Genomic DNA, 18,134 nt, shown 5'->3' with positions numbered 1-18,134 from the left:
ACAAAGAAATAAGGTGAGGCTCAAAGTGGGCGGATTTAACCAATCAGAACACCGAACGTCGCGGATTGGACAAAATTTGACCAATCGGAGAGGAAATTCACCCTGGGCGAGCCTTATGTAACCAAGAAAAGGGATTAGACAACGGTTGCATAAGAGCGATATGTAACACAACCAACAGACAATATGTGCAGATTTTGCAGACAAAGATATTTCATTAGTTTTTACTATAAGCATCCACAAAATAAGAATGTAACGATTGAGAAGTGAGCAGATACAGACATTCTAGCTGATATATTTTCTCCCCTACTGCAACAGTAGTATATTCCATCACCCTGTAAACACACTGTCGCCAAGGATATTCATGTGGTTTTGTAGTACTACGCGAAAATCATATTGACTTGTTTTCTATTTTCCTGATCGAAATACGAATGTCTTGTAGTCTGTTGTTACCGAAACTACCATTTTAGAGAATTCATCTCTGGGCATTTTCCTTAACTGAGCTGAGAATATCTGGGTTTATTTTGTTAGTCGCAAGGGGATATCAAGTTTCCGGGTGTTGTGAGGCACCCAAACAAGTTTCAGAAATCATGGCGGACAGTGTGAAAAGTTTTGATCAAGGTGATGTACGGAGAATTCACAGCCAAAGAAGTTCAGGTCGACTCCACAAAGGTTTGTCATTCAAGTATATAAAACAGAAGAGACCACAGAAACATGCATTTATAACATTTTAGGCGATGCGTGAGAGGTAGAAGTACAGGTGCACTCTGGTGATGAAAAATATTATGGTCTTGTGAGGGAGGGCCGGATGGGAGGGTCTGTCACTAACATTTTGCTAGAGACTTTCTTTTAATATCAATAAAACGTCTTGTCAATTACGTAACGCAAGTTACGAATAGATAATCCGGTATATTTGCTATCAGCTGGAGATGTTTAATATCATTAATTCTCTTGCTAACTTATTCATCACACTAACTCACTATGTGATGAATTATGACAGTTGTCCCAAATCTTTACTTCAGGTCATGGAATTGCAGCAGCCACATCTAGCATCCCAAGCAAATTCCAGACAATAGTTTCAGACAATTCTGACAAGAGGGGATTTGGAGCCAAGGCAAGAAGATTCAATCATGATGAACACATGGTAAGATCTGTTTATTTACTAGTAAGTTGTTGTTTTGCAGTATTGAGGTCTGAATGTTCACAATCAGCATAACTTTTTATTTTCAAGACAAAGAGAAGATATACTGATCGTTGTACTTGTTTCATACCATTGCAATGTGTCTTTATTCCCACTCAGAATGATCTACCAGGTCCCGGATCATACGTGAGACATGGGACACTAGAAAATACAAGTACATCTCTCTCCAAGAAGGGTACTGGTGGATTTGCTTCCAAGGTACATGTATTATTGTATAAGTTATTGTTATGTATACAGGAGAATGTCGGACGACTCGGCCCATTACCAACTCGGCCCAGTCAACTCGGCTCATCTCCATTGTCACCTAGGCCCCAAAACCTCAAAGTCAACAGTTTGAACTTGTCTGACAAAAAGATGTGGTCATTAAAATCATGTTGATTGCCTAAGCCCTGGTGGTATGGGACTCCGAAAACCTCAATTAAGTCAACATTTCAAAGTTGTCTGACAAAAAGATGCGGTCTCTATTAAAATCATGTTGATTGCCTAAGCGCTCCAAAAACCTCAACAGTTCAAAGTTGTCTGACAATTACGCAAAGAGACATTGTTGCTACAAATGTTACTATACCCAGGACATGGCGGGTAAACATTAAAAATTACAGTCATGAGGTTATGGTTTAGAAGGTGAGTGTTTCTGTTTTTGTTTTATTTTGTGGAAATTTGACGATGAGCCGATTTGACCACTGCGATGGGCCGAGTTGACCAGATTTGCAATGGGCCGAGTTGGAAATGGGCCGAGTTGTCCTGATATCTATACACGATACCTTATAAGTCTGTGAGATTGAATTGATGTCAGGGTTAGATATTACATGAAGCAATGTTGCAGTGAAAAAGCATAATACAGATCAATAAGCATATAGACCGATCCTGTCGAACACCATATCGAACGAATAGAAGACCCATAGAACTCCCTGTGCTATTCAGAGCACCTCCGTCAAAAACGGTGTTGGCGGTGCAGAAATGGCACGTGTAAAGTAGGGTACGTATATCTGGGACAGGTTTTCCACTGTATTGGTTGAATGCATGCTCAGAACAAAAACGAATTTAAAAAGAAAATAGATCGGGCACTCAAGGAGAGGAATCTTGTACCACATGCTGACTACTACAAAGTCCGCTAGCGCAGAGTTTCGTCTCTTCAGTTACTGGTGTGTGAAACTGGTTAACTTGAAAATGAACAGGGAAGTGAAAGGATGCATTTTAATTCTTAGTTACTAAATACCATGCAGATGTTATACATGCAGTCAATACAGTGGGAACCCTGTCACAGATATATGAACCCTGTTTTACACGTGCATCGACTGCTTGTCAGAAACTGGGCGCTGATGCCCACCGACAAGGGAAAACTATGCGGCGCATACCGCTTTAACATTGACCGAAAACATTACGCTCTCACTGCAAGTACATCTACCCCCTCCTTAGACAACTCTACCTGGTGGATACAGCCTTCAGCAAAGAAGACATAGCATTCTTATTTGGCCCGCTTTGAAAGGGTTTCAGTGTCACAAAAGCTAAACCGAAGTCAGTGGCATTATTTTCAACGTAGCCGCGGCGGCCATGTTTGGTCCGTCAAACCCTGTTTTTGACGGAGGTGTTCGAAATCGAACAGGGGGCGTGGCTTTGGGATCGGTCTATTGGCATGACAGTCCCGTGGTCCTGTAATGTCATCAGTATGAAATTGAAAGGGGCCATCAATTTCAGTGGAATGATAGCCAGTTTTTGGCTGGTGACTAGATTCCTATACTTAGGTAAGTACCTTTAGGTCATACGGCCCTTTTCCACAGAGCACAATTACTATGATATCATCCTACAGTGTTAGTATTATTTGTATATCAGAGAATGATGAATTGTTTCCTTATTCCTGTGAAGTATTTATGGTATTTTGTCACAAATACATGTTAATTGAACTTTCATTTTGATTTAAACCTCCTTGCTTAAACATTTAAACCTCCTTGCTGAACATACAATTCTTTCTTGTCGTTCATTTATAGAGCAAGAGGAAACAATCTCATACCGTCCCAGCCGGCCCTGGCCCAGTCTATGCCCTGCCATCCTTGTTGAGGACCCAGGGGGACTTTAACAAAGCAGGGTGCACGGGATCCTTCCACAGACCAATAGCTGTCAGCACAGAGAAACCAGACTACAAACCAGCTCCTAACACATACACTGTAAGAGGAATACGATATAGTTGAAGTTTTGTGATGATATGATGTGTAAGAGTGTAGTAAATTACATTATTGAAATGAAGAATAAGCTAAAAAATAGTTACTCAAGCAACTGGATAAAATTTTGAAAGTCAGACGTTTCAGACAGCATCCGCTATCTTTCGTCAGTGACAGAACTGGAGAACTAGGTTTTATACCAAAACTCTGAAATGTTAAATTTTAATAAGATGAAGACAATCAGGATGGTTCAAAAGAACATTAAGTCGAGACATTAGGAAAGGAGTCTTGACTTAGTCTTCTATTGAACCATCCTAAGTTGTCTTCTCATTAACATTTCAATTCTGAAATTGTCTATAGAAAACGGTTACGACTGGATTCTGGGCTGATTTTTGGGTGGTACCAATAAATGAAATACTCCTTTTGCGGCTTGTTTCTGTGCTCTTTTTAAATACCCAAAGGATGAAATGTGCTAATGATGCAAATGTGTTACTAGTAATATGGGGAAATAAAAGTCAATTTCAATTTCACCAAACAGAATTGCTTTCCCCAGAATATTTCAAGTTTTACCCCCTGAAATCACTTTTGAGTTAATCTGCCTTACCTGGTGTTGGGGAATGTGACAGTATCACTTTGATGTGAATCAAATGCAATATGTTGTCTTTTTTCCCTCAGGTGGTGGAAACTAATGTAGTTAAAAACTATGGCCAACCTGTGCAGGCATCATTTAAGTCAACGTAAGTAATAATTCTTTACTCTTAAATTTACTTGAAATGTCTTTAACCTTCTCCCTGCTGCCTAACTCTGTAACTAATTAAGTATGAGGTGCCAAATGGCTATTTTAGTGTGCTAAAGGTTAATAGACTTGTGTTGAACATAATGGTCTTGGTGGTCTATATAAGAGTACATATATGAAAGGAGACAATTATTTTCTTTACGAATGTTTTTTTTTTCAATTGTAGAAAGAATAAATTCAGTAGCACTTCCTGCAATTGTTTCAGTTGATGTTGATTTACATGTATGAACCTCAGATGTTTTGATGTGTCATACACATACTATGTGTCATGCTATGTAGGATGTTAAGTATCAAACACATTAAGTATTAGGCCACACCAATTAAATTTTTTGGTTAACAGATTTTTTTGAAATTTCAGCCAAAAAAAATCATGAAAACAGAAGGCTGGGGTGAAAACTTGCACCTGACCCTGTTCACTCCCTGAAATTGTGTGCACTAAAGTACAAACTTTCCTCTGAGATTCTGTTTTCTTTCTTTCTTTCTAGCATTTTTTTTAAAAATTACGTTAACCAAGAAATTAAAATGGTGTGGCCTTACATGGACAGTAAGTGGTACACTAGCTCAGCTGTTTACATGACCTGTTTTTATTTCTCTCTTCAGAACAAGAAGGCCGCCCCCACAAGGAACACAAATTGTCAAATCCAAAGTGCCAGCACCATGTAAGTTCTTTCTCAAGTTTCTCAGAAGCTGTAATGTTGGTATGAAAATATATGATCATTGCAAACCTGAAATACATGACTGATGGGTGATGTACATTCCATATCCATATTACAACAAAAAATGATAAGCAGAAAATCATATTTTTACTGACATGTCTATGTCATTCCTGACAGGGCATTATGACATCAATGATGATCAGGTGAAGGAAAGTGCCAAAGTCCCTTTTTCAAGTTTCAAGTCCACATCAGATCGGATGAGGAAAGTCAACCTGAATGAGGTACAACAGGGTTTTAACCACTTCATTTGAAAACATGTTTTCTTGATATCATGTTTGTTGTTGTCATTGATATTTTACATTCCATGGAAAAAGAAAAATTTCAAGTTGCCTGTATCTATCTCTTCCTCAATAGAACCCTGGTCCAGGAGAATATCGCCCCTTTGAGGAAGCCGACAAACGATCGGGACAAAAGTTTCCGTAAGTACTTGCCAGAGTTGTACTTAAAGAAGCCAAGGATGTGATTCCTTTGATTCAGTCCTTAAAGTTTTAAAGACAAGCATCTGACAGTATGAGGAAAAGGTCTAAATCCTCCCACACCATAATTGATGTAAAGGGCGGTGCCCATCTCCGTTTCATAGCCCTGGGGCCACACTGTGGTGCAATCACTGCAGCAGGGGGCTAGTCCACTGGCAGTGGAGTGTGTTTAACTTCCATACTGTTTCATAAGTATGTACCATTTTTATAAAGTCTTTGGTATGACTCAATGAGGAAAAAGGGAATCTATATTCATAGATGGTTGTTTCATCCATGATATTGTACTAATTTTTTGTAGATGTTGTCTTCCTCCAGAATGAAGCACTACCTGTGTATCTCTGCCCCAGCCATGCCCCTGCCCCACCCCATACCTGACCCGGGCCCTGGGGCCTACAACCTGGTCAACTACAAAGGTCCGCAGAAACACTACATGTCCAGCTCCATGTTTGTGTCCAACACCAGCCGCTGGACGTTCAAGGGGAAGGAGCGAGACCAACCAGGACCAGGTCAGTCTTTCATAGGCCCTGTTGTTGAAGTGACTGATATGGTCCCCAATCCCAGAGGCCCCTGTTAATTAGGTCAAATGTAGATATGCAAAACAGAAACGTAAAAATGGCATGCCTGTGCATTTTTATTGGGAGTCATCCTTGTTCCATGTTACATTGAAGCAGAAATTCCCAGGGGAGTCTAGAATAGTAACCACCATTAACATTATTCTGCCAGGTTACATAAATCCGCCACTGGGGAACATTGTGTTGGAAATCTTTTTGGACATATCTTTTCAGGGTGGCAGAATTATGTACCCTGGTGGAATCGTGATAGTAGATGTTAAATGACATCTGGGTAGTATCACAACCTTTTTATACAAACTGCTATATAAATGTATAAATATATCTTGTTCCACTATCAATATAACCCTGTATTCTCTCCGCAGCCACATATCATCCAGAAGGGACGGGCAAGCAGTCCTTCATCTACAACACATATGGAAGATGGGTCCCCACTTAGTGACTGGAGCATACATGGTTACTTATGCAAAACTCTTAAGATGCTAGGATATTTGGGGTTTCTTTTAACACAACCAGCCAGGTAATCTCACCTGCTGATGTTTCGGTGTCTGTCAGACACCTTCTTCAGAGCTTCTGACTGGAGTACTGCTTCTGCTATAAGTAGCCATTGCAGGTGGTGCTTTTGCGGCGAGAACGTAATCCCAAACGTGGCTGAGCTTGTATCCCCCCTCGTCTCGGTTCATCACTGGTGATGACTTCCTGATCCATACTGCCTCCTTAATCCGAAACGTCAGCAGGTGAGATTACCTGGTTGTGTTAAAAGAAACCCCACATATCCTATGTTCTACCAACCTCATGAAGTTATTTTCGGAAATCTTTAGATGCTGTACAGTAAAGATGATGTATCAACCAATCTTGTGCACTTTCCCTGAATAGAAATCTTTGGTGGAAATGCACTTTACATCATATACTATTAAACTGGTTGGTCTGTGTAAATCATTGTGTCAAGGTAGAATCAATTTTGTACAGGAGGGAACTGTTATATATTCTGTCAGGGAAGCTTTATCTATCAAAAGTAAAAACTATGCTGCTTGGTACTTAAAATGAAGGCACCATATTAACTATGAAATTAATATTTGAGAAAGTTCTCTACAAAACTGGGCGCCATGAAGCTTAAGAGTCCATGGTGAACAGATAATGTTTTGGAGCTGAGCTGCCATACAAAATTGTGCCAGAACATCCTTGTCACAAGTCTGAGCATTCACATGTCAGTGAATAGGATTTTAATAATAAAATCCAAAGGCTATTGTGTATACTATGAAGCACCATATCCTATTATGTGCACATGACTATGGTATTGAATATATCTGGTGCCTTCTATGAGAAGTGTAGATATTTTGTACATATGTATATACAGAAGAGAAGTATTGTAAAAACTGTTTGTATCTGTGAAATGAATAAAAAGTGTCCAAAACCTGTGTCAAATATTAGAATGAATCAGCTGTCTTTCTATATCTATATACAGGAAATCATAGCCTCAGAGTTGTACCTTACTATTGATAAAGCCTCTAATATGCCTGGTATGGGAATATCTAAGAAAGCATGCATGCAGTTGTGTTATGTTACTGTGCAGACAATGTGATGAAGTTTTCTGATACCACAGCTAGTATACATCTTACTTTGCTACCTGTCAGTACAAAGTAGTAGTAGTCTATTTGATATATGGGCCAATATAAGCTGGAATCCCCTTGGCCCCTTCTTCTTTGATTTCGCCCTGTGTCTACAGGCATAAGTTATATTCCATTATTATGGTCAACATCATGTATCAACTTTTCATATTCAGTCCTCACCGACTTCTTCCCTGTGCATCATTCAATAAATCAATTTATAGTAACCTCACCCATAACATGAGTCGAAGGAATCGTGTATGAAATGAGCTATCTCATTACTACATCTAAGGTGTTAGAATGTTGGAGGTGGGCTGTTACATCTTCAAGGGAGGATTCCAAGCTTCGCTTGCGGCCGGCTTGCGGTCTATGCCAGACTAACTACGCCGGCTATAGGGAGAATATTTGCCGGGGGACTTTGGCCATGGAGGGTTACATTCGCAGGCCTTAGGGTTGCAATATTGGACCCTCTCTCCGTAGCCGACTCCCTTCACACAGTTGACTCTATTTGGCCAATTTCTACTACAGTAGAAGCCACTTAATTGCACCTCGGATAAACGCACCTTCCGTTTAATTGCACCAAATCCCAAAATCCCAAACCGGTTCCCATTCACTGCATTGTTAGTGACTCCGCATAACTGCACCGCGCATTGTCACCAATTTCGGATAACTGCACCAATTTTTTTTAAAAATCCTCAAAAAGTTAACTAAAAAGGTGCGCTAAAAATCGGCAAACGTGGTACAAATGAGCTGATACCTGCCGGTGTAAAGGCGCAATACCGCCAATATGTTTAAAACTGTTTTTGAGTAACAAAAGAAGGCGGTCTCCATTGACAGTCACGTTGATAGGAATCGTATGGGAGGTCCCCGGCGGGTCCAGGGCGTGTCGGCACCATCAAGAGACGCACGCCTACCAAAGGCGGCATTGCGCTTTGGCAGACAGCATGCTGCACTCAATAAAGATTGGTCTCTACCTGTACTACTATCTTATTACTGTGAATGCATTCAAGTTCGCGTGGATTTGATTTCGCGTTAAGGATGGCATGGGGTGTTGTCGGTGGTTTGAGGTTTGCGGCAGCGCTACATACTGCTGCCGATAATAAAATACCGGCGTCTTTACGTACATCTAGTCGGAAACAATAGAGGCTCGGCAAGGGCTACAGACGTGTAGGCGGACATAACAGTCCCTTTTGGCGGTGCGGTGCTAGCGTGATCATCTGGCTGAATCCGCGTCCTAGAAACTTCCTGCATTCACCGGAACGAGGTATACGCGGGTTAGGCTCTGATACTGTATAAGGAGAATGATCTGTCCTTGATCTGAGTCATCTAACCATATCTGCCTACTAGATACACTGTACATTTTGTTCCTTATTTGGAATTTTGACGACGGAGTTTTTCAGTGTAATTCCTGGACACAAGTTGCAATTAAGAAGGTAATCTCTGCCAAACATACCGCTATCTTAACTTAGAATTGTCAGACCTATGTCACCAAAGTCATCATTTTTAGAAATACAGTACAGGCGGAGTTGTGTTTGTTAGATTAGATCGTCCTTGTGCTTTTACGCTATCGGCGCATTTTTATCCTTTGTTTGCGCATTCACCAACACAAGTGTGAAACTTTCGATGTAATTTGTTGACTCAAGTTGTAGATACGGTGTCAAGTTTGTCTTAGTCATACCTACCGCCATTTAAACTAACAAATTGTGAGACCAAAGTCATTATTCTAGCAGAATGTTACAGTCGGAGTTGTTTTCTTTGCTGTGCGAATCAAGCATATTTTCTCTTTCTACACGTGTACAGTACCTAGCTACTGATTTAAACATCTGTGAGGAAGCAAAAGAAATGTTAAGTTTAATCTGTACAGTATCATGGTAAACTTTACAAGATTTTTGTACAGTACATGTCCTTGAATACGTAAATAAAGTTAATAACTGCATAATTTCGTCCATTTTCTTTGTGCTAGTGTTTCTGACTAACAATACACCGCCCCGCCCATGGTGGTACGGTCCAGCTGGACATTTCGCATTATTGCACCAGCCGGATAATTGCACCAAAAACGCTGGCAAATGCGTGGTGCAGTTAAGCGGAGTCTACTGTATTTTCCCAGCGACCCGCAGAGGCTGGTAGAGCCTACGTATTATCAAAATAGCATTGAAGATGAATATCATTTCTTAATGACATGCCCCGCATATACTGTAGATAGACGAAAATTAATGGATATGATCTCATGTAAATTCAGTAAACCCTTGCCAAAGGCAAACATAGACATGTTCAATCTACTTATGTCATGTCCCGACACCATATCTACGTACTTAGGCCAATACATATGTAGCGCTTTACAAAAGAGAGAATGTATTTTAACAGACCGAAACGTTTAACATATATTATATCATTACGCCATTTACGTTCATATATTCTTGTCATTAAAGTTTTCAGAATAGAATAGAATAGACTAGTTTAGTACCCATTGTATTAATTGCACTGTCATTCTTGCCATACATTGTGCCAGGTACAATTGTCGAGCAATAAAGTTCATCATTATCGCCGAGCACTCACCGACTAAGCTGACATCTAATATAACAAACTACCTTCGCTGACCCAATTGAGTGCTCGTCAAACACACCATGAGAGCGAAAATGACATAATGAGTATGCCCACGGTGATGACGTGAGTACTGTCGTCACTTCGCTTCCGAGTACCCGGCCCCCACGGCTAATCAGTAGTCCCCTTGTGCTTCAGATTACAGGGGAAACACAGACGTCATCAACGACACGCGTGCACCTGTCTTAGGGCCCTGTCACACGTGTGCGTTTATTCAAGTGCGCGTGAGTTGCGCATTAACATTTTTTGGGTTTAAGTAAAGTTTGAGGGGAAGAAGTTGTTTTCTACTTTGACCCACCGTTGAGCGGTCTTGTTATCAAACCAAAGAAATTACTTCTTCGGCTGCAAACTTAACCTAGACCAAAAACATGTCAATACGCAACTCATGTGGACTTGTATACTAGTATATGCACAAGTGTGATAGGGGCTTTACTCATGTATAAACATGTTTTGATCACGATACTGGTGGCACATGACTTTGAAGGTTCATCTTTTAGTATTTTCATGCCAAGACCAAGCGATTATGGTATTCAAGTTCTTACTAAAGAAGGTGATATCATACATAAATCAAAATCACGTTCTGCAATTTCGACTGCCTGTTTTGTTGCTGTGACATATGCAGGGATGGTTCTACCAATTACTATGCTTAGATCTAATATTTGCTATTACGTTGAAGCCTGCTGTGCGGATTACGGAGGTGCATGTTCGCATATTCATTAGGAAAGTAAGTGAGGGAAGGGCTGTGTGTCTACAATATAATCAGATATATATCGCGCAAACAGAACATGGAACTGTATAGACACCGTACCCACAAAAACAGTAAGAATGGTTAGAATGTGTGTTTGGGGCGTACAATCAACAGTAATGGCGTTAGAAGTATCGAACCAATGAAAGGACTTTTAACCAATACTGCGCAATTGAGATGATGTCCAATCAGCACCAAGGAGAGATCTACGGTATTTGGCGCGTCAACGATGGTTGTTTATCTACCAAGTCTGCCGAATCGTTATTACGAAAGTCGTTATCGCGTAAAAGCACCCCGAATGAAACACAAAGAGCGAACTGACAGATTATCAACATGACGCTATGAAATAACACTTACAGCTATATGGGTGGTACTGCTAATTACACGAATTTACCGCAGCAGACGATAAAGGTTTTACATAGGACCAAAAGTCCAAATTGAGTGTCATCAGACTCTGCACCTGTTGCTCGCAAAGCTTTGATGAAAGGACAATATGTTGTATCATGCACCTACTGGATTGCATATGAAGCACAATATTTTGCGCTAGTTACGCATTTTCTTATGTGTTTCTAGAGGATACCAATTGATAACATTAATGAATACAGCGCTGGTGCCACAGACGCCATCAAAACCCATTGGAGATATCTTTAATTTGGCAGCCATCATGTATTGCGTAGTACGTAGCTATTACTGATGCGCTACACAGCATGGAGAATTTAAAGTGTACACTCTCATCAGATTATAGACATTTCATATTGACGTCCCATCCACGTGTGAAAATCATTTCATCACGGTATGCATGGAACTTTGAGAAGTGTGTTAGATTGACTCTGCAATGTTTTTTGTATCGTGACCTTGGAAGTGTTGGGACCGGAAACGACACTTCTCCTGACATGCAGTAGGACGTGCGTGAATTTTTGATTGTGTACCGCGTGCGCAAAATGTACCGCATCTGTCCTTGCCTCCCACGCACGGTCAGAATTGCCATCGCTTCAAGCGGGCTTGCGAACTCCTGACGTCCGCGCCTGACTCGGTGGAGAGGCTGGGACGACACTGAGCGCTGTAGCAGGGCCTGAGCTCGGTACGGTGCACCTTTCCCAACCCTTCAGCCGGAAAGAGTGAGACCACCGAGATGGCGGATGACACCGACGGCCCCTCCTCCTCCTCCCCTTACTCCTGCCCGCCTCAGTTCGGGGTTCGCTCCTACCTTCACCGCTTCTACGAAGATTGTGCCGGGTACGGAGGGCCCGACCCTTCAAATCCTCACGACAACCCCTACATCTCCGATGACTTTCGCTACCTCATCAACCCGAAGCCGAAACGTTCAACCTACATCTTCTGCAAGCTGGCGATGGTTTGCGGCCTCAGCCTCCTTGCGTTCGGCGTCGTCGCCATCTTAATCGGCTACCTGATCCCCCAACGTCGAGAGCTCGTTGGCTACCTCCGCGGCGTGCCGGTGGTGGATTCAAGCGCGTCAGATCTGAACGACAAACTGGATGCATGCAAGCTGACGGGCCTGATTCTACTGAGCTTGGGCGGTGTGACGGTCGCCATCTCCCTGCTCGTGCCCAGCTTCCTGCTAGGGTACATGCAGAAGGAGATGCTACTGCAGGAGGATTTCAAGGTAGGATGATAGATCACAAAAAGGCGTACGCTATGTAGATGTTCTTTTACCGACTATTGTAAATATAGTTTGTTGGGGAGGCATTGGGAGCATCTTTCAAAGTGCACATATGTCCAAAATTTGATTTGTGACGGTTTTTCCGGATCAAATTTAACCATACTCGTACTCGGAAGCTATGTTTTCGATGTGCATGACGTTTGTTTTGCGACATCTCCATCATGCATGTGACGCGTCCAGTGGCCTTTTTTTGCTTGCATGGCGCTGAAACGGTAAACAGCATGTCAATAGGGGGTCAATTCATGATCATTGCCATGGCCTCCAGCTAATCGTTCATGTCATGCTTGCAAACATTCTACTACTAATCCTTGTCGTCTTGTATTTGCGATACTGTATACAGTTATGCTTTTATATGTAATCACTGTCTACTGTTTTTGATCATAAGATGACTTTATATAATTTATTTCAGCACGACGTGAAAGTGATTTTCTGCTTCTTAAAGCTTTTAAAATATTTTTAGTCAGTACTGATAGTGATGAATGATTTTAACTGTCCCAGTAATGTAATATAACGTTACTTCTAGTATTGTGTGTGATTTGTGAGTGTCAGAGCAATTCAGGGCCAATCCCAATGGTCCTGCGAATCTGTACAACTACACGAAATGAATAAAAACCATTATCATTCTGTCTTTCCACTCCAGGACCGCATCGCTAGTGACCCCTTGCTTGTGGGACCAGGAGGGTACGGCACCGTGGGCATGACACCGCCCGTGTCCGGCTCGGGATCGGGCATCCCTGTCACCGAGCAGGTGAAGACCGTCCAGCCGGGGGCCCAGGAACCCAAGCCCGCCCCCACAGGGGAAGAAGATAGCCTCCTGGAAAACTAGATATCATTACCTTCGGGAACATTCCATGATTTAGCGCAACAAATGCTGCAGAAATATGTCCACATTACTCGGATTAAATGTATATATTATACGGAGTGAACATAGTTTATAGCCTTAGTGAGTGATATTGAATGTATTTTCCTGTTGAAAATCACGTAGCCCAGAGACATATACCTCGACGATGGTATCTATTTTCGGAATTTCTCAGCTAGAATGCAATGCGATGGTGTTAAGTCGGGACCAAGAAACGACTATTGAAGGTTGATGCTTTAATAAGCTTACGGTTGTTGAAGTTGCAGTGTAATGATAAACAATACTAGACATGCATCATTATTTTGTTGTGTTGTGTTGCAAACTATTCAGAGCTATTATATGTTGTGCTTGTGTAAAAGTTTGATACATGTACTTAGGGATCAAACATTAATTCTAACGGGTCTACTTTATAAACCAGGTTTGTCTGTGATGATATTGCATTTACATGAACTGATAAGAAAGTAGATATCGAGTGCTACCATGTTGCGAAAAAAACACACGATACAATCTTGAAACAAAGGTATGTCACAAGACTCTCACATCACTGTCAATAAATTCCTTCTTTTTTTGCGAACATGTGTTTATCAGCTAGCCCAGGACAACTGTAGCTACGTTGAGTATGTGAACTTGAGTAATTAATAAACAGATATCCGGAAATTAAACTGATGACGATATTCCGTATCAGATGCTGTTGTCATTACTATCAATATCCCTTTGAATGCAACAATTCTGATGTATATCATTTGCTTGTTTGTTTGTTTGAACCTTTGTTTATTCATGATGAGCTCAAATCGGCACGCAGGCCGCTTTTCATTGAGGTCATGAGGGAAGAGGTAAGGGTCAGATACAATATAGCAGAGATACACAGTCATTTGAGTCATTCGTTGAAATTGCAAGCAGCACGTTTGGGCACAGAGGTGAAGATTTTTATTTGTATCAAAGGAAACTAGAGTTTCGCGATCTCAGACCTTCGACAAATGATGTTAACCTTCACAATTTATGATGTATAGAGGTCCTCGTTTGCATAAATTGTATCAGTTAAATCTACTCTGCCCAAATTGAATACGTTGTCCAAAGTATGAACGTTGTATTGTAGCCAAGAGGGATACTGTACTATTTTCTCATTGATTATGCAAATGAGGCCCTAATTTTCTTGATTTATGTCGATGATGTTCACCTTTAGTCAATTAGTGTTTAGTTAACTTCTAAACGCAGCACTATGAAATTCCCGTCATCGACCACTATGGTATTATAGTATTTTCTCACTAATCATGCAAATTAGGTCTTCATTTGCGTGATTGATTTTCTCTTTACCACTCCGATTGAAGATTTGATAGTTGATGTTGGCGACTGTTTCCAATTTTGAAAATGCTATCAAAAGAGAAGAAATTAAGTTAGAACACTGAACGTATTCGTTTATGAAAGCTAAAATATGTTGCTCATAATCATGCATGATATTACGTTTGTGTGGTATTCAATGTTGAAAACGAAGGTCCAAATGACGTCACTCGGAAAACCGAAGCTCCTTTTTCGGCAATCTTCGGTACTTTCACCCGAAGGTTGCGTCACTTCCGGTTTTATGCAGCATCCGATCTATGAACGACCTGAAGTATTTTCGGGTGACAGGATCGGAGCTGAGCTGCAGCCGAGGAGGAAGAACCACGCGATTGAGGACACACAATCGAAATGGTATGCCATAATGTTTGACAAAAGCATATATCTGATACTATTGGGACAAATCTAGTTGCTGATCATAGACAGTCGTTTTGGTAAAGTCTTCAAAATCGACTGTTATGAGGACGGAAGTCACGACACGAATTTTTGGGGAGGGGGGCACTAGACGTATGGTATGCACAAAATTACTCAGTCGGTCGCAGACTGCAGCGTTGAATCACTGTCTGATGCCTTAAGTGTGTAAAAAGTACAGTTTGAGACTTAGGAATATGAGCTAGATATACACTTTGTTTGATGATGCAAACCAACTAACGTTAAAATACTTAGATGTTGCAGGATTATGAAATGAAAACACACAAGCATATTTTGAAGCAACATGGTATATCAAAACATTTTTGATATACCATGTTGCTTCAAAATATGCTTGTGTGGTGTTTTCATTTTTCATTTCCTGCAACATCTAAGTATCTAAACGTTAGATGGTTTGCATCATCAAACAAAGTGTATGTCTAGATGTATTATACATGTATATGTACAGTACATGGGTTTAGAAACCATCGTTACGCATTATACTGAAACTTCCAATGCAGAGAAAATAGATTCAACCTAGTTTAGTATTGACATAGATAGATCTTTGATATTTGAGTTAAATATCATGCAATCATATGCTATTCAATGTTATGCCTGCATGCCAGAGATATGGCATTATGTGACCGGTGCTTGCCTCCAGTATGGGGTAAGTAGTACAGTCTCCTGGCTCCCGGGAATAATTTGAACCGGGCCACTAGTGCACAAACCCAACACACTTATCACTAGGCTAAAAGATCTGGACCAGTTAGACTGGTTAGTAAGTGGCGCTTGAACCACACTGTAACATGAGCTCTATTTACCAAGCTCAACAAAACTCTGTGTCTTTTACAGATGGCGAAAGTATTCCTGCGCATCAGTATGTGATTAGATCATCACCATGAGCGCCGCCAATCACAACCTGAACTTGGAGAGGGAGCGAGAGCGCGAGGGAAACCTCAATGGCGGTGCCACGGCTGCCGCCCCCAACGCCAGCCCCACCGTGGCGGTCGTGGCGAGTAACGCCAACCCCGGCCGCGTACGAGTCAACCTGATGGAAGGCGTTGGGGCGCGCGTGATCCGCGGGCCTGACTGGAAGTGGGGGAAGCAGGACGGAGGGGAGGGGCACGTGGGAACTGTCAGGAACTTCGAGAGTCCCGAGGAGGTGGTGGTTGTGTGGGATAACGGGACAGCAGCAAACTACCGCTGTGCTGGAGCGTTCGACCTGAGAATGTTGGACAGCAGCCCTACAGGTGAGGGGGGAAGTTTGAAATGTCTGCAGGAGTGGACAGTTCAAAGACTAGTGGTTAATCTAAATCAGAAAAGAGGGGCGCTGCGCCCTCTTGTTTCAGCCCAGCACCCCCTTGTCGAATTAAGATTTTAGCTTGATATCCAGCATACAGCCTTCCCTCAGCGATCGATTCTTCCATGAATACATAGAATTCGCTCCCTCGCCTGTGCGTGCTCCCTCTTGTTCAATAATTTTCTTCTAGAAAAACCCCGAAGACTGTTTTGGCTCTCTCTGACTCTCACATCAGAAACTGGCGATTATACAAATTCTTATCAGTTTGATTATGCTTAAGTTGTTGAGCAGCCATTTTAGTTTTGAAAAGTCTGTGAAGATGATTGGAATTTAAGAAAGAGCTATGGTTGTGTTCTTCATACTGTATTGCTGCTATAGCCTATAGCAGTGATTTTTTAATGATTTTTTAGTGAATATCCGCTGGCGTATGGAAGAGGAATAACAGGTATTTTGTTAATGCAATCTATCACAATTCTCATGATCATACATTAGTGCTGCGTACCTATACATAACATCAGGTACAGGTACTGTAACAGAGGTCCGAACCTGTACCTGTACCCGAATAATTTGAAAAATTAACATGTGTTTTTCTGAAAATGACTCCTTCAATGAAAAATTAACATTTGTTTTTCTGAAAATGACTCCTTCAATGACAAAAACATAAACTGTTTTCAACTTGTCAGTATCTTTATTAAAAAATCATAACTAGGTTTCCTACCACCAAACTCCCTTGGCCTAAAATGCCAAATGCTATCAAAACTCCCGGCCTGCCTGAATGACCTGTTGCAAATTAGTTACTCTGTTCCAAGGTATCACTTTGGTCACGTTTGGTGTTGCATGAGGTCAGGAGGTCAGTCACAAAATAAGCACATACTTGGTGTAAATTTATATTGGTACAGTACCGGTACTTCATGATCCAGTATTTTGGACCTGTACCGAATAAGTACACAGAACCGGTACGCAGCACTACATCATGTATGTTTTCTAATGTTTTTTCCATAGGCATCAAACATGATGGCACCATGTGTGATACCTGCCGTATGCAGCCCATCTTTGGAATCAGGTGGAAGTGTGCAGAGTGCACCAACTATGACCTGTGCTCCTCCTGTTACCATGGAGACAAGCACAACTTACGTCATAGATTCTATAGAATAGCCACTCCTGGAACTGAAAGGTATGTGAATGCCGTTGATTGTCAGGATTACTGTTGTAATATTGTGTAAACAGTTTATCTGACAATGAATGATAATTCTATCAAAACAAGAGCTTTTAAAAAAAGCTGGCGTTTCGGCTACGTTTATAAGTGTGAATTGTCTTTTCCCTTTACTTGAAGTAAAATCTGCCAGAGGAAGTCACTCAAGGGCTGTTCAGTCTATAAGAAAAATTGTCATTTTGGGAAATGAGTACTGTTTTAATAGAGAAAGGCAGATTGGGGAAAGCAATTTTGAAGTTACGTCACTTAACTTAAGTGCTTTTGAAAAAGCTGGTCTTGGCCTACAACTTGTACTTATTTGTAAAATGTATAATAGGCTCATTATAAAAGCTATCAATGTAATTATGTACATGGCACGCAATAAAACATAAAATTTGAAAAAGCACCATTGAATCATCAGCACTATGGTAATTAAGTGAAATAGAAGTTCATAACAGCTAAGGTTCTATCTAAAATGACTACCAAATGTCAAAC

The 18,134-nt window shown here is 41.2% G+C and overlaps 3 protein-coding genes across 10 annotated transcripts in view; all 3 read left to right on the top strand.

Annotated features, from left to right (window-relative positions):
• The first annotated feature begins 289 nt into the window (after positions 1-289).
• On the top strand, positions 290-7,338 carry LOC136427612 (O(6)-methylguanine-induced apoptosis 2-like). Its single transcript, XM_066416595.1, has 10 exons — positions 290-669; positions 1,020-1,141; positions 1,298-1,396; positions 3,184-3,360; positions 4,030-4,091; positions 4,751-4,809; positions 4,984-5,087; positions 5,221-5,285; positions 5,658-5,848; positions 6,277-7,338. The coding sequence occupies exons 1-10, from the start codon at positions 588-590 to the stop codon at positions 6,348-6,350; spliced, it is 1,035 nt and encodes a 344-aa protein (XP_066272692.1). The 5' UTR covers positions 290-587; the 3' UTR covers positions 6,351-7,338.
• Positions 7,339-11,722: 4,384 nt separating this feature from the next.
• Positions 11,723-14,078, top strand: LOC136427616 (neurensin-1-like). The gene is made up of 2 exons (XM_066416599.1): positions 11,723-12,488; positions 13,186-14,078. The coding sequence occupies exons 1-2, from the start codon at positions 11,997-11,999 to the stop codon at positions 13,369-13,371; spliced, it is 678 nt and encodes a 225-aa protein (XP_066272696.1). The 5' UTR covers positions 11,723-11,996; the 3' UTR covers positions 13,372-14,078.
• Positions 14,079-14,974: 896 nt separating this feature from the next.
• The window catches only part of LOC136427598 (E3 ubiquitin-protein ligase MIB1-like), a 66,541-nt gene continuing 63,381 nt past the window's right edge, over positions 14,975-18,134 (top strand). For 7 of the 8 annotated variants that reach the window (XM_066416574.1, XM_066416572.1, XM_066416570.1 and 4 more), the window contains exons 1-3: positions 14,975-15,093; positions 16,000-16,397; positions 17,450-17,621. In XM_066416574.1, the coding sequence (XP_066272671.1) occupies positions 16,046-16,397; positions 17,450-17,621 (524 nt within the window). In that variant the 5' untranslated portion in view covers positions 14,975-15,093; positions 16,000-16,045. The remainder of the gene's footprint in view (positions 15,094-15,999; positions 16,398-17,449; positions 17,622-18,134) is intronic. The other variant, XM_066416567.1, reaches the window with a different exon arrangement.

The sequence above is a fragment of the Branchiostoma lanceolatum genome, chromosome 2, assembly GCF_035083965.1.
Source record: "Branchiostoma lanceolatum isolate klBraLanc5 chromosome 2, klBraLanc5.hap2, whole genome shotgun sequence".
In the NCBI taxonomy this organism is placed as follows: domain Eukaryota; kingdom Metazoa; phylum Chordata; class Leptocardii; order Amphioxiformes; family Branchiostomatidae; genus Branchiostoma; species Branchiostoma lanceolatum.
The sequence above is the reverse complement of the archived record's forward strand: the minus strand, read 5'-3'. Positions and strand labels throughout refer to the sequence as shown.

Coding starts and splice junctions, on each gene's coding strand:
- LOC136427612 (XM_066416595.1), top strand. CDS start 588: ATGGCGGACAGTGTGAAAAGTTTTGATCAAGGTGATGTACGGAGAATT. Junction 4,092..4,750: donor CAGGCATCATTTAAGTCAAC/GTAAGTAATAAT, acceptor TTCTCTCTTCAG/AACAAGAAGGCCGCCCCCAC. Junction 5,286..5,657: donor CGATCGGGACAAAAGTTTCC/GTAAGTACTTGC, acceptor GTCTTCCTCCAG/AATGAAGCACTACCTGTGTA.
- LOC136427616 (XM_066416599.1), top strand. CDS start 11,997: ATGGCGGATGACACCGACGGCCCCTCCTCCTCCTCCCCTTACTCCTGC. Junction 12,489..13,185: donor TACTGCAGGAGGATTTCAAG/GTAGGATGATAG, acceptor TTTCCACTCCAG/GACCGCATCGCTAGTGACCC.